General features: G+C 37.1%; 1 protein-coding gene across 5 annotated transcripts; it reads right to left on the bottom strand.

Moving 5' to 3' along the window:
• Positions 1-1,225: 1,225 nt before the first annotated feature.
• On the bottom strand, positions 1,226-17,877 carry LOC136152676 (UDP-glucuronosyltransferase 2B18-like). 5 transcript variants are annotated; one of them, XM_065914007.1, is made up of 7 exons: positions 17,551-17,868; positions 17,148-17,199; positions 16,244-16,392; positions 7,944-8,075; positions 5,671-5,758; positions 4,601-4,820; positions 1,226-1,505 (listed from the first exon to the last, which is right to left on the bottom strand). In XM_065914007.1, the coding sequence occupies exons 1-7, from the start codon at positions 17,866-17,868 to the stop codon at positions 1,226-1,228; spliced, it is 1,239 nt and encodes a 412-aa protein (XP_065770079.1). The 5 variants fall into 5 exon arrangements, with proteins under 5 accessions (XP_065770079.1, XP_065770075.1, XP_065770076.1 ...); XM_065914003.1 differs by having other exon boundaries at positions 17,148-17,877; XM_065914004.1 differs by having other exon boundaries at positions 16,244-16,388; positions 17,144-17,871.
• Between the last annotated feature and the right edge of the window lie 6,607 nt (positions 17,878-24,484).

The following is a 24,484-nucleotide window of genomic DNA, read 5'->3' as shown; positions in this document are numbered from 1 at the left end:
TTTTCATGAATGTGGCTTCAGATTGCTTTCATCTCAGTCATCAATTTTTCTTAACATTTCTGTAATTTTTGTATTGTTCTCATTGATGCTGATTATGTCAGCCATAGTGGGCCCAGGTTTAAAGAACATGATGTCTATGTTATTTTCTGTCATGATAAAGAATTGAATTTTACACAGAAGTGCTATGGTAAGGAATGAGGCAATAGCTGCTTGAAGAAAAAGACAAAAGAATGATAAATGCTAATCAAAAGTGTGGTTCAAAATGCATTATAATGCAATAGTAATTAATTCAATCTGTGGTCACCAAACCCATTGGACAGCACATTGTATCTGCAAGTAGGTAAGTGATGCTGTGTCTTGTTTTGTAAGAGTATATAGAGACAGATATGTATTTAGATATAGCTAAGATCTGCAGATAAATTCAGGTACATTTTGAGAGAATGAAAATTCTCTAAGTCCTTTTAGAGTCCAGGTTATATAATTTCTTAATATACAGTTGAGAACTTACATCCATTATTAAAAGTTGAATATGGGAGGGAAAATAATAGGTGACAAAAAGGTGAATGAGAAAAGGAGAATTGAGTCATGAAATGAAAGATTTTCACAAATATTTCAATTTTATAATAGGAAGCAGGTAGCAGTTGCTATATTTCTAATTCTACAAACACTCTTCTGGGAAATAAGCTAAACTGGATGAAAGCAAGTATCTTGCCATGGCTCTAGGTAGGAAGAAGTGATGCTGAGGCTGCATGCACAGTAAAAATGAAGAACTGATAGTGGTCTCACAAATAGAATAAAGGATTGAATCTTTTTACAGAATTCCAATTATTGAACAATTTCACTAACAAGAAAAACCTATAAATTTGACATGAAAATGAAGTTAAAAATTCTGAATATCAAGAAAATGACACATGCTATAAGTAGACTTGTTATTGTTGTTTTTACATAGAGCATGTGAAACGTAGTTAAACACAATCATTTCTTTTTAGATTAACTTTTGAATTAAAATAATTTCAATATGTATGCATATAGTTTTACTATTTATTTCATTTTTCATCAGTGTTTATTCTTGGCAAGACATATTTTTCATCAGATAGAAAATTCCTTGAAAGTAAAATTTACATTTTGTCACAAGAGGAGTCGAACTTTATCATAATTCATCTTACTGTAATAAATATGAGGAATTCTATTCATGTGGCAAACCTGCTAGACATCTCAGGAACAGCTAGTCTCTTTTCCCCTTCTTTCCTATGCTAGCACACTTTCGGCAACAAAACAGGCAACACTTTGTGATGACAAACACAGCAGTTGCCACACAGGCCAGCAGGAACCCAATCACGTCCAGAGAGTGGTACTGGAACCAGGTGAGGTCGTGGGCGGCGGGCCGCAGGTGCTTGGCTCCTCTGTGCCGCATGACAAATTCAATCCAGAAGATCGCTCGGTCCAAGGGTTTCATAGGCTGATCATGTTGAATGGCTGATAACCTCATGACATTCTCTTTATAGCTGAAGGAAAATCAGTGATCAATTTATAGAATGAGCTATAATAGATAAATAAGTGAAATGTTCTTGCAAATGGTAACAAAGAGTGCAACACAGTGGAAGAAAAGTAGCTCCTTTTCCTCCAAGGTGATTACTGAGATCTTAGCTTATGGGCTGTGCTGTGCTTATCAGTCAGTCATGTCCGACTCTTTGCCACACCATGGACTGTAGCCAGCTAGGCTACTCTATCCATGGTGATATTCCAGGTAGGAATATTGGAGTGGGTTGCCATGCCCTCCTCCAGGGGATCTTGCCAACCCAGAGATTGAATCCAGGTCTCCTGCATTGCAGGCAGACTCTTTACTTTTTGAGCTACCAAGGAAGCCTGAGAATGCTGGATTATCCTATCCCTTTGCCAGGATCTTCCCGACCCAGGAATTGAACCAGGGTCTCCTGTATTGCAGGTGGATTCTTTTCCATCTGAGCTACAAGGGGAGCCCAGCTTATGGGCTAGGATTTCTTAAATTTATAGGATTTCAAGTTACAAAGAAAAGAAAGAAAATGAGAGTGAAAAGACTGTGTAATCTAAAGTGGCATGAGTTGTTCCAAAATGAAAAAAAAAAGAAGAAAATTCATAATTTGTCTGTTCAAAGATTGAATTATCTAGTAAAGAAGTGTTAATTGATCTGGCAAACATGTTTTAAAGTGCAGTAATAATCCAGCTATAGCAAGTAAATCTATGATGAGGTTTAGAGACAGGTCCAGAAAGGGATGATCTTACATTAGTGAAGTAGTAGTTGAATCTACGGAAGTGGATTGACTTGGTTTGATTTCTGACTCTGATACTTGCTGGCAGCTTCTTATTCTTTCTGTCCCTTAGTTTTTTAAAAACTTAATTTTATTAATTTTTAAAAATGTTTTTATCTTTTAAACTTTTTATTTCATAACTGGAAGACCCAATCACAATAGAGTCTGTGCCTCAGGTTTTCATTTTTGTATAAAATGGATAGAAATAGTACCTTATCTGGTTATTTTGAGAATATCATACTGATTCTTATAGACATTCTTAGAATCTAGTATACTCTCAGAAAATGTTTTCTCATATTGTTCTCCTGGTTCTTGTTCTTTTAGAGCAAGATTCTCTTAGAATGTGGAGAAGACTCAAAATTTCACTTTCAGGCATTGCAGTTACACTGCCTGAACTACTGTTTCTACCGTGGAAATGATGATGGACTGTGTGTGTGTTTGTGTTCAGTTGTGTCTGACTCTTTATAATCCCATAGACTGTAGCCTGCCAGGGTCATCTGTCCATGGAATTCTCCAGGCAAGAGTACTAGAGTCAGTAGCCATTCAGGGGATTTTCGTGACCTAGGTATGATGGTTAACAGACAAGAAAGTAGGAAGAATAATGAAATATTCATGAACTCTAAATCACAGAGTGTTATAACATGGCACTGCAGCGATAATAATGGAGTTAACTTTTCTCCCTTTTCTGCCAAAATAGGGGGAGCACTTGGTGTTTGCAAGGATTGCAGTAATCAGGAAACATTTTTGTGATACAACAGGGATCAGTTCAGTCATTCAGTGATGTCCGACTCTTTGTGAGTCCATGGACTGCAGCACGCCAGGCTTCCCTGTCTATCACTAACTCTCAGAGCTTGCTCAGACTCATGTCCATTGAGTCAGTGATACCATCTAACCATCTCATGAATAGACTGCAATAAAGAAGTTGCTTAATATATGTAAAGTAACACTATGCTACTAAATAAAATATGTAGCATACCATGAACATTCAGTATATAGCAGCTAAAGAATCAACTCCATTTTTGACACCAACTTTACATTATTAAAATTAAAAAAAAATATAAAGATACTAAAGAGATGTACATTTATATAGGATCAGCAAATGAAAGATCTATTACTTAAGAAAAAAATGAAGTTTTTCGCTTTTTTTTTTTTTTTTTTTTTTGCACTGCTCATTTAGGACAGTAGCTGTCCTAACACTAAATTTAAATAACACTGCTATAAAGACACAAATACACACTGTGCTACTATTACTGACATTCTCAAAATATTTCATTGCAAAGTCATTATGAAACAATAGGAAGAAACTTATACATATTTATAATATTAACATAATTTTGTTACTGAAATTCACATATATCCTGAAGTGATTTGCAAATCAAATATTTCTCCTTTTTGAAAATTTGGCTTTTAGACCGTAATATCCCATCATATCTCTTCCAAATAAGACAAAATCAATCACAACCTAAAGAACTCACGATATATCTACATTTACAAGCAATATCTACATAGTTGAAATTAAGTTAGAAAGTTCTTATTAGTATAAGCAAATTATATAATATAAGCAAATTATATAATAATAAGCAAATTATATAATACTAATTATATTAGTAAAAGCAAAGTATTATTAAAAACTTGTAGATATAGAGAACAAATTTTGGTTACCAGAATGGAGTAATAGAAATATACCCATAGGGGTGTAGGAAGCTAAAGTTACTGGGAATAATAAAAGCTCAAGGTTGTGTTGTACAACACTGTGAACATAACAAATATTTGGTAATAATTTTGAATGGAAAATAGGCTTTAAAAATTGTGTAAGCAATTTTTAAAAAGCAATCTCTCAACATATCCTTCCAAATTAATTGCATTTAGATTTATAATTCTTCTAAATTAGACAAAAATTATCAAAATCAGAAAACCTAGGAATAAAACTGTATTTATAAATATTATTTACATAGTTGAAACTGAGTAATTAGAAAGTGGGCAGATGAGTGTTCATATTTATATGATGCATGTTTCCCTACTTACCTTTGTTCTCAATGTGTCTTAACCCTTTTATTACCATTTCAGTGATTCTTCTCATTTGAATGCTTAGTCTTTCAGAATTTCTCTACTATCTTTAAGTTATTGACAAACCTTTCCCGTAAAACCATAAAAAAATGTTGAGACACTCAAAATAGGTTATTATTGATTGTTTTCAAAGCATTGAGTAAATCTTACTCCTCATTATACTTATGTGAAGGCTCATTTCTGCCTCCTTGGCCTTCAGATGAGAACTTCTCTAGATAGAATGTCAGGTAAAAATGTATACTCACAAAGGATTACTAATGACTTCCTTCAATGCATTGAGCAAATCTTCTGTTGACATTCTTTCCAAGTCCAATCTGATAGCTGCTCCCTTGGCTGTCACGTGAACAACGTTATGAGGTTGATCAGCAAACAAAGGAAGGCCCACCATAGGGACGCCGTGGTAGATGGCCTCGTAAATGCCATTGCTTCCACCATGAGTTATAAAGGCTTTGGTTTTTGGATGACCTAGGATTGAGTGAATTTCAATAAAATAATTAATTATAACTTTCAGAAGAAAATGGGAAATGGGCTTTATAAGGCACGAAAGAAGCAGTGTTTTTTAAGATAACAGATTATTACACATATGAGAGTGCTTTTAAATTGCTTTCAGAACTCAGAAAAGAAACTGCTATGTCTGCTGAAAGGGTAAATGAAGACTTTGTGAAAGCAGTGCTGAGTCACTTGAACGTCACAGATGAATCCATGATTGGCAGGTGAACAACTTGAAAGAACATTCTGGGTAAAAGAAACCACATGTGCAAAAAAAAGAGAAATTATTCTCTTAAAGATATAGTGGAGTCATTTAGTCTGACTGGAATGGTATCAGGGGAAAAGAAGGATAATGGTAGTGGCACTGGAACCAGAGGAAGGAAAAGCAACCTTTTGTCATGAAGTGTGTTATTGTGTCATAAAAATGATTGCAGATTTTTTTCTTTTACAGAAAATGGAAAGTCACCTGTAATAAAAAGAGAACTTGTTTTTAGTAGCATTTAGCATGCCCCTACAGAGGAGAAAAGAGAGGTATAAGGAAAGAATTCAGAAACAGAACAACAATCCAGGAAGTTATTGAAAAGATCACGGTGAGTAGAAATTAGAGCCAAAATAAAGATTCTGGCCATAAGGGGTGTGACTGTGTAGAATAAAATGTCAATTGTTATACATTCTTCCTTTTTCCCCTTGCATATGAAATAAAAATAAAATAATACATTTTTCAAGTGTTTCAATAATTCTCTATACATTTGTTTCCTTTTGAAGCGCTATCACTTTGCTCAGCTGTTACTCAAGTTTTCAATATCTTTTTTCTACCAAGTCTTACCAAGAAGGTCGTTCTGGGGGATCCACTTATACAGCCGAGTATTGGGTCCTAAGGTGTCTGGTTTTTTGCCATCGTATCTCCATAGAACCTGTTAGGGTAAGGGTAATATCTTATTGTATGAGTTGAACTTCAAAGTTACAATTCTAAAGTGATCAAAATATATGTAGTTACATGTCTTCCATATGGCATGTAAGAAATGAGGGCATATTAAGTAATGTTAACTGTTAATACACTGACCAGCTTCCCAGATGGCGCTGCTTGTAAAGAACCCATATGCCAATGCAGGAGACATAAGTGATGTGGGTTCAGTCCCTAAGTTGGGAAGATGCCCTAGAGTAGGGCACGGCAACCCACTCCTGTATTTTTGCCTGAAGAATCCCATGGACAGAGGGGCTGGGAGGGATATGGTCCATAGGTCGCAAAGAACTAGACATGACTAAAGTGAATTAGCACCCATGCACAATACCCTGACATGAAGAGGAACACCTACATTTGATATACACATGATGGCATAGACAATTGAGATGTCAGTGCCAACACGAAAACTTAAATAATTTCTAGGTGGTCTTATTTCAAGTTCAAAGAGACAGTGACAGATACAAGTAACCTATATATTTATTTGCCTTCTTTTTACACTAGCTGTCATCTTCAAAGTTAATATTCACTGATTTCTTTGTGACCATTATAGTAGACAGTTTAGTTATATCAATTTTAGTATAACAAGTTATTTTATTAGAATTTCACACATTTTGTTACAAAGAGGAAAATGCATGCATCAGCCACTTAGAAATAAATACTTTGGCTTATTCATAATTTATTAATAATAATTTACTTAGTACTTCTTAGGAAGTATAGCTTCATTTAAGTTATAAACTGTTAAGCGCTTGCAAAAGCAATGACAACTGGAATTTTTTGACATGAATCCAAAGTATTGCCACTATTACTAGACTTAGTTGTTTTACCTTTAGAAAATAAGAGCCAGTTGGAAATTTGAAAGGGACAATAGGGCTATTGAAAAAGTTCCAAAATAGTAGCACCACAGTTTATTCAACTGATCCTGAATACTTCAACAATGAAGCACAAAGCATTGACAGAATTGATTAATGTGGTCTCTAGATCCAGTAGAAAAATAAGGAACAACTTTGGAATTCCAAGCAATTCTCATAAACTGAGTTATAATTTATTAGTGTTTAACTTCTATTTGCTCTGTGAATGAATATAAATTAATTTTAGTTTCTCAGCAAAATATAGCATAGATTATTAGGAGAGGACCATCAGATTGCAAACTAAAAAAGTTGTTCACAAATATCTGAAGACCACAGGGGTAATTTATATATTAGAAAAAAAGTTACTGCTGCATTTTCTGAAGAAGAGAGGCAGCTGAATTATCGCCATGCCACTCTTCCTTATGCTTGACTGCTTCTTATAGTCCCTTCTCCCTCTTCAATCAGGAGGAAGAATGTGACAGGTTAGAAGCAGAGTTCATTAAGGACCAGACTTTACAGAGTTCACCTTAAGGGCAGGACCCTATCTTCACTCTATCACATTGACCTTCCTGCTTCAGATTTTAGCAGGGCCTGGCATGCTGCAATTCATGGGGTCGCAAAGAGTAGGACACGACTGAGCGACTGAACTGAACTGAACTGAACTGAGTCAACCAGGGAAGTAGATGTTATTTTCTCTAAATCAGTGTGGTTGGATGGCAGTTGGGGGAATATTGTCCATCCTTTCTCTGAGTAGCACTCTGAAAAACACACTGATAGGCCTGCTCCAAAATTTATGGGACACATAAAAGCCCAGGATTACATGGTAAGTGTACACTGCAAGAAGCACAATGGCCTTCTATCAATATTGCTTAACATTATTGTGTTATATTGTTATATTATTGTGTTATATATTTTATTAAAATTTAACCCCAGAGAGCATTTGTATGTGTACTGTACCTCAGATATCATTCAAGGAAATGGAACAAGTGACAAAGCAGAGTTTGGTGGTTTCTTTTCCGGCCCCATGATACCATTAGGACACCAAAATCCATACTGTATCTCTTTAATATCATTTTTTATTACAATGTTAATCTAAGTTTTTTATGGATGAAAGATACTCCTTGTAATTCTATAACACCTACTATGTATATTTTGAATTATATATATGAGAGATAAATTGGAGTTATCATATAATTGACCTTTCTGTTGGAAAATGTCTAAAATCAGACCTTTTACAGAGTTTAACAGACATTAAATAGTTGTTCACTGTTAAGTTATTGTGTGTACCTTTTGTGGAATCTGGGCAAAGGCTGATGCAATCACATTGGCTCTTTCTTCTGACATGTTACTGACCATTGATCCCAACGAAAGCACCACAATACCATGTTCTCCAGAGCTCTGCACAAATTCTTCCATTTCCTGTGAAAAAATAATTTGTTCCATCATAAAAGAGAAGGAGCATAGAAAACATTATTGAAGGGATTGCTGCCAGCAACTAAACCGAGAAAATCAAATATAGTCTGGAGCAGAGATTTTCAAAAATAATATTGTGGTAAAATACACATGACATAAAATTTACTTTGTTAATTATTCCTGAGTGTATAGTATAACATCATTAATTATATTCACACTGTGCAACCAATCTCCAGAGCTTTTTTCATCTGGCAAAACCGGAATTCTATGCTCATTAAGAAACTCCACATTCCTCTTCTCTAACCACTGGGAGCTTCATTCTACCCTCTGTTCCTACAAATGTGATTAGTCTGGATACTTCTTATAAGTTGAATTGTACAGTATTTGTCTTTTTCTGATTGACTTATTTCACCTAGCATAAGTTTCCTTCATGTTGTGACATTTGCCAGAATTTCCTTTTAATGTGATAATATTCCATCGCTTGTATATATGACATTTTGTTTATTGCTTCATCTGTTGTTGGACCTTGGGTTGCTTCAACCTCTTGACTCTTGTGAGTTGAGCTTTTATGCACATGTACAGATATCTCATTGGGGTAATAATTTCAATTGTTTGTTTATGTGCCCACAGAAGAGAAATTGCTGAGCCATAGGTGTTGATATGTTTTATATTATTCTTGCCACATACTATACAGTTTATAGAGTGATTTTCCTCCTCATGTTCCTTATATATGTTAACTTCACATTTTGGATGTTGGTTAGTTGTGCTAATAAATATTCAGCACTAAAAAAATATTTTTAAATTTTGAAAAACTCTATACTATTTTCCATAATGGCTTTTTTTTTTTTTTTTTTTTTTTAATAAATCATCCCTGATGTCTTTGGGAAAGAAATGGGTGATATGAGGTCTGTTTCATCTATTATGTGGGGTTCAGTTCGGTCGCTCAGTCATGTCCGACTCTTTGAAACCCCATGGACTGCAGCATGCCAGTCTTCCCTGTCCATTTCCAACTTCCGGAGTTTACTCAAACTCATATCCGTTGAGTCAGTGATGCCATCCAATCATCTCACCCTCTGTCATCCATTTCTCTTCCTGCCTTCAATCTCTCTTAAGTATCAGGGTTTTTCAAATGAGTCAGTTCTTCACATCAGGTAGCCAAAGAATTGGAGTTTCAGCTTTAGAATCAGTCCTTCCAATGACTATTCAGGACTGATCTCCTTTAGGATGGACTGGTTGGATCTCCTTGCAGTTCAAGGGACTCTCAAGAGTCTTCTCCAACACCACAGTTCAAAAGCATCAATTATTTGGCACTCAGCTATCTTACTAGTCCAACTCTCACAATCCATACATGACTACTGGAAAAACTATAGATTTGACTAGACAGACCTTTGTTGGCAAAATAATGTCTCTGCCTTTTAATATGCTGTCTAGGTTGGCCATAACTTTTCTTCCAAGGAGCAAACATCATTTAATTTTATGGCTGCAGTCACCATCTGCAGTGATTTTGGAGCCCAAAAAATGAAGTCTGTTACCATTTCCATTGCTTCCCCATCTATTTGCCATGAAGTGATGGGACCGGATACCACGATCTTAGTTTTCTGAATGTTGAGGTTTAAGGCAACTTTTTCACTCTCCTCTTTCACTTTCATCAAAAGGCTCTTTAATTCTTCTTTGCTTTTTGTCATTATGGTGGTGTCATTTGCATATCTGAGGTTATTGATATTTCTCCAATCTTGACTCCAGCTAGTGCTTCATCCAATCCAGTGTTTCTCATGATGTACTCTGCATATAAGTTAAATAAACAGGGTGACAATATACAGCCGTGATGTACTCCTTTTCCTATTTGGAACCGGTTTGTTGTTCCATGTCCCATTCTAACTGTTGCTTCCTGACCTGCATACAGGTTTCTCCAGAGGCAGGTCAGGTGGTCTGGTATTCCCATCTCTTTCAGAATTTTCCACAGTTTGTGGTGATTGACACAGTCAACGGATTTGGCATAGTCAATAAAGCAGAAGTATTATGTATATTTATGCAAATATATTTGTGTATAAGCAGGAAATTAGATAAGGCCAATACACACTGATGGCAAGAGGATACTGTTAAACACTATTATACTGAGACTTTTCATCTATTATGTTATTAATTACTATCATAGATTCTTGGAAGGAAGTCTTACTGCAGGATTCAGCTGACCTTAAATTCTTTATTATTATAGGTCTACTAAATCCTTTATTTATTCCAGACATACTTTTTTTGAGAATTATCTTAGGTTAGTCATTAATATTTCATTTCTCTATTAGCACTATGAAAACTTATATTTGAATCACTGAAGTCTATCATTCACTCAGCCCTATAATCTTTATCTTGAAATTTGTCATAATTTCCCAAACTGTCTGAATTATAAACCCCTGACATTGAGAAGTCTGGTATTATTGTTGGGAAGTTCTGTGAGATAGTCCTAGAAGTCCTGTTTATAACCCAGAGGTATACTTGTGTAGTTACTGATTTGACTGACTATATTGCTGAATTTGCTTACTGTGGTGCCCTTTATCCTTTGCATAGTTGATGTCGCAGTAGGATGCATAATGTCAGCTGTGGTGAAGGACCCTCAGAGTCCCCTATTTAGTGCCCCCAGTGAGCACCTGCCCGGCAGTGGGGGAGGTGCCCCAGGGCTTTCTGCAGTAGAGATCTGGTCACCTTTTTAGTAGTTCACTTTAAATGATATAAAACTACATGTGAATCTGTATTTGCCTGTATTGTTTCTGAATTATTTTGTCTTGTGGTCCTTTTTCCTTTCTAATTTAAAAAATGTACACTCTGTACTAGAATAATTACACATTGCTCAATGATCCCATTTAATAAACTTAGAGGAGCAAAATTTTCCTGACCAGTAGTAGCATTTAAAGTTACTTGTCTTCATTGCATTGTCATGTTGGCTCGCTAACCAAAGCTGTTTCATCTATGCTGTGAAAGATACATCGATTTGGTATTATTTTAATATATACTATCTGTACAAATTAATCACTGATGTGGATGTATTCATCTCATACTCTGATATCTTTGTGAAAATAATATAAGATCATGGCAAGAAAATATGCAAACGTATGAAAATTTATATAAAAGGAAATAAGATGTAATGAAATGCTCGATTCAGAGATATCCTTATTTTCAAATTTATATACTTTTAGCAAAGGTTGAAATATATTTGATATATAACATTATGTAAGGTAAGATGTATAACATGATTGATACATTTATATCCAGTAATATGTTTGACATTATAATGATGTTTTGAACCTCCACTTATCATATAATTATAATTTCTATTTTTGTTAACCTCTATTCTCTAAGTAAATATGATGGTGATAATAATAAAATATTGCTGTCTCTATTCACTATCCTGTACCTTAGGCCTCTAGGACTTGTTTACTGAGAAATACTAATTTGTATCCTTAAAGAACGTCTCTCCTATTCTCCCACCTCTTAGCCCCTGGTAACCACCATATTACTCCTGTTATATGAATTCAGCATTTTTAGATTTCACATACAAGTGATAATATACAGTTTTTGTCTTTGTCTTTTCAACCTAGATGCCCATCAGCAGATGAATGGATAAGGAAGCTGTGGTACATATACACCATGGACTATTACTCAGCCATTAAAAATAACACATTTGAATCAGTTCTAATGAGATGGATGAAACTGGAGCCCATTATACAGAGTGAAGTAAGCCAGAAAGATAAACACCAATACAGTATGCTGCTGCTACCGCTGCTAAGTCACTTCAGTCGTGTCTGACTCTGTGCGACCCCATAGACATCAGCCCACCAGGCTCCCCCTTCTCTGGGATTCTCCAGGCAAGAACACTGGAGTGGGTGGCCATTTCCTTCTCCAATGAGTGAAAGTGAAAAGTGAAAGTGAAGTCGCTTAGTCGTGTGGGACTCTTAGCGACGCCATGGACTGCAGCCTACCAGGCTCCTCTATCCACGGGATTTCCCAGGCAAGAGTACTGGAGTGCGGTGCCATTGCCTTCTCCGCCAATACAGTTTACTAACGCATATATATGGAATTTAAAAAGATGGCAACGATAACCCTATATGCACAAAGAGACACAGATGTACAGAACAGACATTGGGACTCTGTGGGAGAAGGCGAGGGTTGGATGATCTGAGAGCATAGCGTTGAAACATGTATATTATCAAGTGTGAAACAGATCGCCAGCCCAGGTTGGATGCATGAGTCAAGTGCTCAGGGCTGGTGCAGTGGGAAGACCCAGAGGGATGGGATGGGGAGGGAGGTGGGAGCGGGGATCAGGATGGGGAACACATGTAAATCCATGGCTGATTCATGTCAATGTATGGCAAAAACCACTACAATATTGTAAAATAATTAGCCTCCAACTAAAAAAAAGATTATGTTGTAAGAAACAGAAGAAAAGACAAATAAATGGAATGTCATCCTAAGATCATGAATCAGAAGATTTAATATTGTTAAAATATTCACAAAAGCATCATACCTCCCAATTTTAAATTATACTAAAGCTGCAACATTTCAAATCATAGTGTACTGGCCCCAAAATAGACAATTGGAACCTCATATAGGGTTTAGAACTAAAACCCTGAATATATAGCCAACCAATTCAACAAGAACACCCCCCGTGGAAAGAATAGTCACTTCTTTCTTTTTGGAGAAAATTGAATAAGTATAGACACAGGAAATGAAATGAGACCCCTGCCTTACACCCCTCACAAAAATAACTCCAAATGACTTAAAATAACTCCAGAGACTTAAACAAAAGACTATAACTTATAACATGCATAAAGGATGTTATATACCATAACATTCCTAAAGGAAAATGTAAGGATGGAACTCCTTGGCGTTGGTCTTAAAATGATTTTTTTTATATGACTTCAAAACCACAACAAAAGGAAAAAAACCCACAAGTGTTACTATATTATACTTAAAGCAACTGCACAGTAGAAGAAATAATCAACAGTGTGAAAATGCAACTTACAGAATAGAAAAAGAACGTTTTAACCACATATTGAATGAGGGGTTAATGTCCAGAATACATATAGAACTCATACAAAAAATTTCAATTAAAGAGTGAGCAAGAGAACAAAATAGACATTTTCTAAAGAAGATGTCCAAATCACAACCAGGTATATGAAAAGATGCTCAAAATCACTAATCATCAGGCAAATGTATTTCAAAATCACAGGGAGATATTACCTCACCTCTGTTAGAAAGTTGGTTTAGCCCTTATGGAACATAAAAAGAAATTTCTTTATCTTGAAAATGGTGATTTCAGTTTATGTTTTTTTAATGTTAGAGAAAATTGTGATTTTATTATATCTGATATTTTTCAACTAAATATTATATATGATTTAGTGTAGCTAAATATTCCTTATAAATACATACATTTATATGATAAAAGAAGGATGTTCATTTTAGCCAAAACACAGGTGAAGAGCCTCAAAACTCACAAAAAGATTTTAGCATTTCATTTTATATATCTGATTGGCAAAAATCTTAAAATTTCCTAGCGTTAAAAAAGTTTACATTAAGTATGTTAAATTAAATTTTATTTAGAGTAAATTTTATTAAATGTATTAAATTATTTTCATTAATTTTTATGTAAACTTTTATAATTGATCATTAAAATACTCCATGGAATATCTAATCTCTAGCAGTTTGCTGAATACTATAATCTTGATGATTAAGAAAATCAATTTCAATTAGGAATTAGATCAGGTGGCTGGCACACATTGGGTTAATGATAGTATGATATAATAACAAAATAAAAATAATGACAACAGTTAATATTTCTTCTGAACCACTGGGTATATGCCAGTGACATTTTGGATGTTTCACATGTACTTACAAATTTTTTCTCTCAACAATATAAGGTTGGTACTATTATAAGATATAGTATGGTCGTATCACTATGAATACCGTCTTCACTCATTGTTGCCTACATCTAGCAACAACCTGCAAAGTGCTCTTTTCCCCCACGATTTACCCTTTACATCTAACCCAGTGACTACATGTTGCTTGTTGTCTTTTGTTTTTTCATTTAAGCAATATTATAGTATAGTGCTTAGCTGCTCAGTCATGTCCAACTCTTTGCCATCCCATGGACTGTAGCCCACCAGGCTCCTCTGTCCATGGGGATTCTCCAGACAAGAATACTGGAGTGGGTTGCCATGCCTTCATCCAGGGGATCTTCCCAACCCAGGGATTGAATCCAGGACTCCCACATAGCAGATGGATTCTTTACTGTCTGAGTCACTAGGGAAGTGCAAGAATAGTGAAGTGGGTGACCTATCCCAATAGGAAAAGGAGTCCGCCAAGGCTGTATGTTGTCACCCTGCTTATTTTACTTATATGCAGAGTACATCATGAGAAATGCTGGGCTGGAAGAAGCACAAGCTGGAATCAAGATTCCTACGAGAAATATCAATAACTTCAGATATGCAGATGACACCACCCTTATGGCAGAAAATGAAGAGGAACTAAAAAGCCTCTTGATGAAAGTGAAAGAGGAGAGTGAAAAAGTTGGCTTAAAGCTCAACATTCAGAAAACTAAGATCATGACATCCGGTCCCATCACCTCATGGCAAATAGATGGGGAAACAGTGGAAACAGTGTCTGACTTAATTTTTTTGGGGGGTGCTCCAAAATCACTGGAGATGGTGATAGAAGCCATGAATTTAAAAGACGCTTACTCTTTGGAAGGAAAGTTATGACCAACATAGACAGCATATTAAAAAGCAGAGACATTACTTTGCCAACCAAGGTCTACCTAGTCAAGGCTATGGTTTTTCCAGTAGTCATCTATGGATGTAAAATTTGGAGTGAAGAATGCTGAGTGCCAAAGAATTGATGCTTTTGAACTGTGGTGTTGGAGACGATTCTTGAGAGTCCCTTGGACTGCAAGGAGATCCAACCCGTCCATCCTAAAGGAGATCAGTCCTGGGTGTTCATTTGAAGGACTGATGCTGTAGCTGAAACTCCAATACTTTGGCCACCTCATGCGAAGATCTGACTCACTGAAAAAGACCCTGATGCTGAGAGGGCTTGGGGATAGGAGGAGAAGGGGACGACAGAGGATGAGAAGGCTGGATGGCATCACGGACTCGAAGGGCATGAGTTTGAGTAAACTCTGGGAGTTGGTGATGGACAGGGAGGCCTGGCGTGCTGCGATTCATGGGATCGCAAAGAGTCGGACACAACTGAGTGACTGAACTGAAGTGAACCTATCCCTTCTGCAGGGGATCTTCCCCACCCAGGAATCCAGTTGGGGTCTCCTGCATGGCACGTGGATTCTTTACCAGCTGAGTTACCAGGAAAACCCGTTTAAACAATATTTGCACTTTTCTTTCTTAATACTTTCAATGTTTTCCTAATACCCTTACTAGATGTTTAAAGTTGTTGTTTCCAGCTGACTTCACCAGCATCCTCTGTCACTTTCCTTGGACTCTTCCTGTTTAGACGAAGCTTGGACTTCTTGGCAACTACCATTACTACTCTATATGCTTTTCTTATCTATCTTCTTCTACCCCTGCCCTATCCCTTCTGTTTATTCTTGAGCATTCTTCTGATTTCACCTTAAGTATCAGTGAATCAGAGATACTGCCTATGATTCATGCTGGATATTTTTAGCATTCTGTACTTTCCTTTTTATAACAATTTCTATGACTTGCTTGTATTCTGTCTTTCCATGTGGAGTGTCAGGTAGCAAAAACTGTGTCTACACCATTAGTGTATGTTAGTACTCACTTCTAGAATATGTGACATATGTAATTATCCTATAACATTACAATTATAATAATAATAACAGAGTTAATATTATATTACTTATATAAAATGAAATATAACTATAAATATTGTTTAGTGGATATCTGATTATGCTTCATTATGTGTCAAATAATGAAGCTGTTATTTAACTGACATATTCTTAAATTGTCCCACATATTCTAGCTTATTCGATAATGACAATGAAATTCAGATACTTTGTTCATATGGAAATATATCAGTATCTAACCAGAAGGTCACTTTATCCAGCTTCCCACATCTGACTCACTGTAATCAACCATTTTAAATAAAAAATGCAGCATGATTCCTATTGAAAACACAAAGTTAACAAAGAAGAACAAAGAGGAACAGGTGACCTTAGGCAGGGGTTTGGCAGGTTTGCAGTGGAGGCCTCCAACAAATTCAACATTTGGTAGCCGTGGGCGAGGAAATGAAAAATCCCAGTAGTTTCGAATAAGCCACATTTCAGCTTTCCCCATTGTCTCAACTAATGTAGTGGGCCTTCCTGAAAGTGAAATAAAAAACAAAAAGCAACAATAAATATTGGATCAAATGAGAATATTGCCGTGTATATATATTTTAGGTAGTTTTTGTAAAGGAGTTTGGGATGTGGTGAAAGATGTTTGAATGTATCTGTTCTTTGATAAACATAAACATAACATAGTATAATATAATTAATATGTGTATAATTCTCTGTGTACATGTCTTCATTTATTAAGACATTTAATGAGATTTCTATTGATTTTTTTAAATTTAAAAAAAGAAGTTTTGTGAGTTGGAAAATATTTACTTGCAGAAGTCCTATGTGCTTCAGTTTGTGGTATATGACTTCCTGGTATCTGAAACTAGTAATGGGTTCTACTTTACCTTATAATTTAAGCATTTTCATAATATTTATAAGATTTATGGGTCATTTTATATCTTTATTTCACTCTTTCACTTTTTGAGACAAGTTTATGTGAAATTATATTTATACAAACTCACCTTCCAAGGCACAAGGAAATATAGGATTTAATGCTACCAAGTATGAACATGACTTACCTAGTTGTTGTGTGTGGTTTGGTCTCTAAGCTGTGTCTGACTCTTGTAACCCAATGGACTGTAGCCTCATCCAACCATTGGATTTTCCAGGAAAGAATACCAGAATGGGTTGCCATTTCTTTTTCCAGGGGACCCTCTCAACCCAGAGATCCTATCTCACATCTACTGTATTTACAGGCGGATTCCTTACCACTCAGTCATTAGGGAAGCCTGACTTACCTAGTACTTCACTGTAAAAGTGACTCCACTTCTTCTCATTGTACATCTGAAAACAGTAGTCAAAATAAAGTACATATATCATATTTTTTACCCTCTCCATGAATGTCATGTGATCACTTAATTCAGACAACATAACAGGTACATAGGATGGTGGAAATGAAAGTCTTCCACTCCTCTTTTCAACCAAATAGCCAGGTGAGAAGTAGAGACTGTACACTAACGGTACTTTAAGTATCTCAGCCAGAAGCTCTCCACAGGGTCCAATAGCATCTGCAAGAACGACATCAAACCTTGATTCCTGTAGTTTTGTCATAAGCTTCTTGTTTGAAACCGCTTCACTACATATCTTTATACTCATATCAGAAAATTGGTCAAATAAACGTTGCATTGTTGACAGATGGATCCAAATGTAATCTTTCACCACAAGCATCCATGTCTCAATCAAAATCTTGGCAACATTCTGATATTCATCTTTAGTAAAAGATACAGGGAAAGTCTCAAATTTCATAGCCAATGGTTTGTTTGGATCAATAAGAGTGGAAGCTGAAGATTCCAGTACAGTCACCTCATGGCCCCTCGTCACAAGTTCATCCAGAATTGTCTTCATATTCATCCAGTGACTAAATTCCACTGGCCACACCAACACCTTTCCACAACTCCCAGAGTTAAAGTAGCAAGTGAGCTGTACCAGTTGCAGAAGCGAGAGCCATTTCATAGACATCATGTTCATATGCCGTAGTTTAAACAATTACTATATCCTTTTCCTATTGCTCAGGCTTATATCCAGAAGAAATCATTCAGAAGTTAAATTATAACTCCTTTGCCTCAAATAAATAAGTTAAATTAATAGTCAGCAGTTGTGGAAATCAGATGAAAGGGCAAAGTGTAGACTACTTCGAGATTATACAGTGTGTTTATATTGATTTGTCAGTGCTATCAGCCAGCTAAAAGTCGATGACCTTGTACACACAAATCAGTTGTATCAATTATGTACTTCTGGGCATACACACTGAGGAAACCAGGTCTGAAAGAGACACATGCACCCCAATGTTCATCCCAGCACTGTTTATAATAGCCAGGACATGGAAACAACCTAGATGTCCATCAGCAGATGAATGGATAAGGAAGCTGTGGTACATATACACCATGGAATATTACTCAGCTGTTAAAAGCCATTCATTTGAATCAGTTCTGATGAGATGGATGAAACTGGAGCCCATTATACAGAGTGAAGTAAGCCAGAAAGATAAAAAACTTTACAGCATACTAACACATATATATGGAATTTAGAAAGACAGTAATGATAACCCTATATGCAAAACACAAAAGAGACACAGATGTACAGAACAGACTTTTGAACTCTGTGGGAGAAGGCGAGAGTGGGATGTTTTGAGAGAACAGCATGTATATTATCTATAGTGAAATAGATCACCAGCCCAGGTTGGATGCATGAGATAAGTGCTTGGGCCTGGTGCACTGGGAAGACCCAGAGGAATAGGGCGAAGAGGGAGGAGGGAGGGGGATCGGGATGGGGAATACATGTAACTCCATGGCTGATTCATGTCAATGTATGACAAAACCCAAAAAAAAAAAAAGACAAAGACTGGTGTAAAACAATAGCAAGTGAGAGGCTCTTGTGTCTTCAGTCACTTTGACATGGAATGAGAGAAAGGTGACATCACCAAGATGGACCATTAGGAGGTCCCAACACTGCATCCTTCACAGAAACAAGAAGAACAATAAATGAAGAGCTATGAACCAATATAAGTTACTTTTCAAAATTTCTGGGCTACAATGAAGAAGCAGTGGAAACCCTGCAGGTTGCAAAATCTGAGGACTACTGTGTAGAAAAGCATGGGAAAGATTTTACCCCCACACCCCTTCCTTCAGTTCAGAGGAGCTTGGCATGGGCAGACATCCCCTCGGAGGGATTTCAGCCCATGAGGAACAATAACGCAAGGGAACTCCAGCAACCTCATCATCATGACCTTTGCAGCCTTGCTCCTGAGCGCTTCCACAGTGCGCACCTACACTGATTCAGCTGACAGAGCTGCCCAGGGCCCTGCTGCTGTGTCCTTCCTGAGGCTGGAAATGCCACTGCGGTAAGACCTGACCTTGGGGTCCAGGAGTCTCCCCATCTCTCCTGTACCCCAATTTCCCTGATTGAGGTGTCACAGTGCCTTACTATCTGTGCAAATAGAGTTTCTGATCTGTGCCCAGCTCCCAGGTTCTAAGTCAGTGACTTGTCCTTAAGAACTGTGGCCATGCTGCTGTTAATTTGAGCCTCACCCTGTTATTCCTAATTCTGGTTTTGACTGACCATTACCCAGGCTGAGCTGCTACTGTTTTACACACCATTCCTGGTCCTGAGTCATGGCTTTATCCTGTCTTTGCTGGGGAACAGTGCAGATTCTCTGTGCCTCACCATGGGTCCTAGTCAGGGTTCTGATCCACAATTACCATGTTCACACCACTGCCTCTCTGCACCTCACCCTTGGGTCCCAACATGTGGCTCTAATAGGTCGTTACTAGGAACATAACCGCTGAAGCTCTCTCCCTTCATCTGTAGCCAGAAGTGGAACTTTGACTCATCATCCCCAGGCTGTGCATTCCAGGTACAGCACCTGGGCCTGAGTCACTGCACAGCCCTGTCATCTCAGGGCCTAAACCACTGCTGCCTTCCCCCACCTCTCAAATATATTGTTAAATAACCATGTCATATGTCTAGAAATGCAACTAAACACAGTTTACTTTCTTGCTTTTTATATTTGTTAAGAGAAGAAAGGAGAAGTTTTATGCACTTAGGCTACCTGACATAGTTGCTTCTCTTTACCAGGGCCCTTTGGTCTATCACCACGATTAGGATTGTAGTCTAGGTTTACTTTCCTCAGTCAGAGGCCTTCCTTCAAGTTCTATAAGGCAGATTTCCCAGAAATAAACTCTTTTTGGGTGTGATAAGGAGAATAAGGCTATCTATATTTTGCCTTCATTTTAAAATAAGTATTTATTTATTTTTTGGTTGTGCTAGATCTTTGCTGCTGCGTGAGCTTTCTCTAGCTTAGGCAGTGGGGGCTACTCTTTCACTTCAGTGGCTTCTCCTGTTACTGAGCATCTGGGGTTCAGTAGCTGTGGCAGGTGGCCTCAGTGGTTGGGGCTGCTGGGCTTCAAGGCTCAGGCTCACTACTTGTGGTGCATGGACCTGGTTGTGGTGCATTCTGCTCTGCGCCATCTGGGATTCTCCTGGATCAGTGATCAAATCCATGTCTTTTGCATTGGTAGATGCATTCTTTTCCACTGAGCCACCAGGGAACCCCATGACCTCATTTTTGAAAGATAGTTTTCTTGATGTAGAATTTTTGGCTTGCAGGTTTGTCTTTTAGCATTTTCAATACATCATCTCACTGCCAGAGAACATTCCTTGTGTCTAATGAGAACTAAGCCATATCTTGGCATTCACTTGTAAGGATGAATTATTTCTCTTTCAACACTTCAAGACTGTCTGTTTTTAGTTTTCAATATTTCATTAGTGCCTGTGTATGGCTCCTCAATATTTATCCTACTTGGAATTAATTGGACAATTGGGTTGTACAGATTAATGTTTTGCATCATAATTGGGACGTTTTCAGGCTTTATTTTTTGAATATTTTACTCTGCACCTTTTTCTTCTGGCACTCCATTTTTGTGTATGTTAGTGTGCTTTATTACTCTATGGCCATGCCACCCTGAACACACCCTCTCATCTGATCTCAGAAGCTAAGCAGGTTAGTACATAGGGCTTCCCTGGTGGCTCAGATGGTAAAGAACCTGCTTACAATGCAGGAGACCTGGGTTAGACCCCTGAGGGCATGGCAACCCACTCCAATATTCTTGCATGGACAATCCCCATGTTCAGAGGAGCCTGGAGGGCCATAGTCCTGCCAGTGGGATCACAAAGCCGGATACAACTGAGGGACTGAGCACACACAGCACATGCATCATTCTCTAAATCTCTGTTCACTTTTATTTTTTCTTCCCTTTTCTTTGGATTATGTTAACTTATTGATCTATCTTCAAGTTCACTTGTCTTTTCATCAGCTTCTTCAAATCTTCTGTTAACTCCAGCTTGTGAATTTTTCATTTCAGATATAGAAATTTTCAGCTCCAAAATTTCCACTTGTTAGTTTTGTAAAATATGATTTCTATCCCTTATTTATAGACTCTATTAGATGGAACCTTGTTATTATACTTCTGTTCTATAAGAATAGTTTCCTGAAAGTAGGTTGTATGCTTATAAGAATTTATCCATTTTTCTAAGTTCTCCAGTTTGTAGGAATATTTTCTACATTCCTATATTTATAATAATATCCTACAATCTTTTATATTTTTATTTTTAGTTTCTAATTTTATTAATTTGAGTGTTTTGCCTTTTTAAGTTTCCTTTGGTTCACTGAGCCCATTGGCAATGGCTATTTTGAAGTATTTTCCTGCTAGAGCCAATCATTTACCATCTCACAGGAAGATTCTATTGCCTCTTTTCTCCCTCCTTAGGTCACATACTTTATTTCTTTATATGTTTTGTGAAATTATTGTTTAAGTGTTACATTTAGACAATGGAGTGTAGCAACTCCAATTCTATATATTGTTACTCCTATATATTTAGTGACTACATGGACTATTTAATGAAGTCTTTTTCCACTAGAGTGTAAAACGTCTGATGTAGCTATTTAGAGTATGCATCCTCAGGCATATTCACATTCCCTGGCTGGTAGCTTTCATCAATTGTTGAGTGATTTGCTATATATATATATACCTATATATATATAGGTATAGATGTTGAGCATTCTTAAAGTCTTTATTGAATTTGTTAAAGTATTCCTTCTGTTTTAAGATGCCACACCATGCAGGATCTTAGCTACCACACCAGGGATCAAACACACACCTCTGCATTGGAAGGTGAAGTCAACCAATGGATTACCAAGGAAGTCCTTATAGTTTTTGATAATATTTTGGGAGCATAAATTGTTCCAGAATCTGACACCCCAAAGTTCATTCTCTTTTTCAAGGATACTTTTGAAGTCAATGTTTGAGGCATGTTCTGACCTCAGGAAGGCTCTTAGCTATGTCTTTCTTTGGTTTCTTATGATAAACTAGCTTGCAAATGGTTTAGCTTGAATCTGTCATGAAGTCATAAGCTTCCTCTTAACTGCTTATCAATAAAATCTTTCATAGCTTGAGGGAACTCTTAGGCTTGACCTTTCCATGTGAAATGAAGTGAAAGTATAGTCTCTCAGTAGTGTGCAACCCTTTGGGACACCATGGACTGTAGCCCACCAGGCTCCTCTGTCCACAGAATTCTCCAGGGAAGAACATTGGAGTGGGTTGCCATTCCTTCTCCAGGGGATGTTCCCAAGCCAGAGATAGAACCCATTCTCTTGTACTGCAAGCATATTCTTTACCATCTGAACCACTAGGGAAGCCCTGACCTTCCCATAGTCTGTTTCAAATAAAATGAGTTTTTTGTAGAATCTTGGAGATCTCTGTTTCAGTTCCTGCATCACCCTATGAACAAGCCCTCTGAACTCTGGCTTCCAGAGCTGGCGATAGGGACAATGGCACAATTCTTTCTGAGTGACATCCTTGCTTTGGGTGTAAACACTAGCCTCACTTATTAGTTTGCCTCTTTTCATAATAGAAATTCCACATAAGTTAAATAAGCAGGGCGACAATATACAGTCTGGATTTACTCCTTTGCAAATGTGAAACAGTCCTTTTTTCCCTGTAGCAGAGTATATCTTGCAAAATGCCAGGCTGGATGAATCTCAAGCTGGAATCAAGATTGCTGGACAAATACCAACAACCTCAGATATGCAGGCTTCCCTGGTAGCTCAATCGGTAAAAAATCTACCTGCAGTGCAGGATACCCCAGTCTGATCCCTGGGTTGGGAAGATCCCCTGGAGAAGGAAATCACAACCCACTACAGTATTCTTGCCTGGAAAATCCCGTGGACAAGATCCTATTGAGATACAGTCCATGTGATAGCAACATTCAGACATGAGTTAGCAACTAAACCACCACCATCACTCTAACGGCAGAAAGTAAAGAGGAACCAACAGGCCTCTTGAGGGAGAAAGTGAAGAGCGAAAAAACTGGTTTAAAACTCCACAATCAACAAACTAAGATTGTGGCATCTATTCCCATTACTTCAAGGCAAATAGATGCAGAAAAAGCAGAAACAGTGACAAAGTTTATTTTATTGGGCTCTAAAGTCACTGCAGATGGTGATTGCAGCCATGAAATTAAAAAACACATGCTCCTTGGAAGGAAAGCTATGACAAACCTAGACAGGATATTAAAAAGCAGAGACATCATGTTGCCAATAAAGGTCCATACAGTCAAAGCTATAGTTTTCCAGTAGTCATGTATGGATGTGAGATTTAAACCATAAACAAGGCTGAGCACTGAAGAATTGATGCTTTTGAACTGTGGTGCTGGAGAAGACTCTTGAGAGTTCATTGCACAGCAAGGATATTGAACCTCTCAATCCTATAGAAAATCAGTCCTGAATATTCATTGGAAGGACTGATGCTGCAGCTGAATCTCCATTACTCTGACCACCTGATGCAAAGAACTGATTCATTTAAAAAGTCCCTGTTGCTGGGAGAGATTGAGGGCAGATGGTGAAAAGGGCAACAGAAGATGAAATGGATGGTATCATTGACTTGGTGGACATGAGTTTGAGCAAACTTAGGGAGATAGTGAAGGGCAAGGAAGCCTGGCGTTCTGCAGTTCATGGGGTTGCAAACAACCTGACACAACTTAGTGACTGAATAAAAACAAAAGATGTTAGTTCTATTTTTAAGTTTTATATCAGTACCACACTGTTTAGCTTACTGCAGCTTTGAAATATTGTCTGAAGTCTAGGAGAGTTATACCTCCTGCTTTTCCCCCTGCCTCAGGATTACTCTCCCAATACTGCATCTTTTATAGTTCCTTATAAAATTTTGGATTATTGATTCTAGTTTTGTGTGAAAAATGTCATGGGTAATTTGATAGTGATCACATTAAATTTATAGATAGCTTTGGGTAGTATTGCCATTTTAACATTAATTCTTCTAATCCAAGAGCATGGGATGTGTTTCCATTTCTTTGAATCCTCTTTTATTTCCTTTATTCAAGTTTTACAGTTTTCAGCATGTAAATCTTTCATTTTCTCGGTCAGGTTTATTCATACGTTTTTTATTTTTTGGGTACAATTTTTAAAGAGGTTATCTTTTTAAACTTTCTCATTCTGATTTTAAAATATTAGTAAAAAGAAATGGAACAGACTGTTGTAAATTAATCCTGTATCCTGCTAGCT

This window comes from Muntiacus reevesi, chromosome 22, assembly GCF_963930625.1.
Source record: "Muntiacus reevesi chromosome 22, mMunRee1.1, whole genome shotgun sequence".
NCBI classification, from domain to species: Eukaryota; Metazoa; Chordata; class Mammalia; order Artiodactyla; family Cervidae; genus Muntiacus; species Muntiacus reevesi.
Note: the sequence above shows the minus strand (reverse complement) of the source record. Positions and strands in the feature narration are given on the sequence as shown.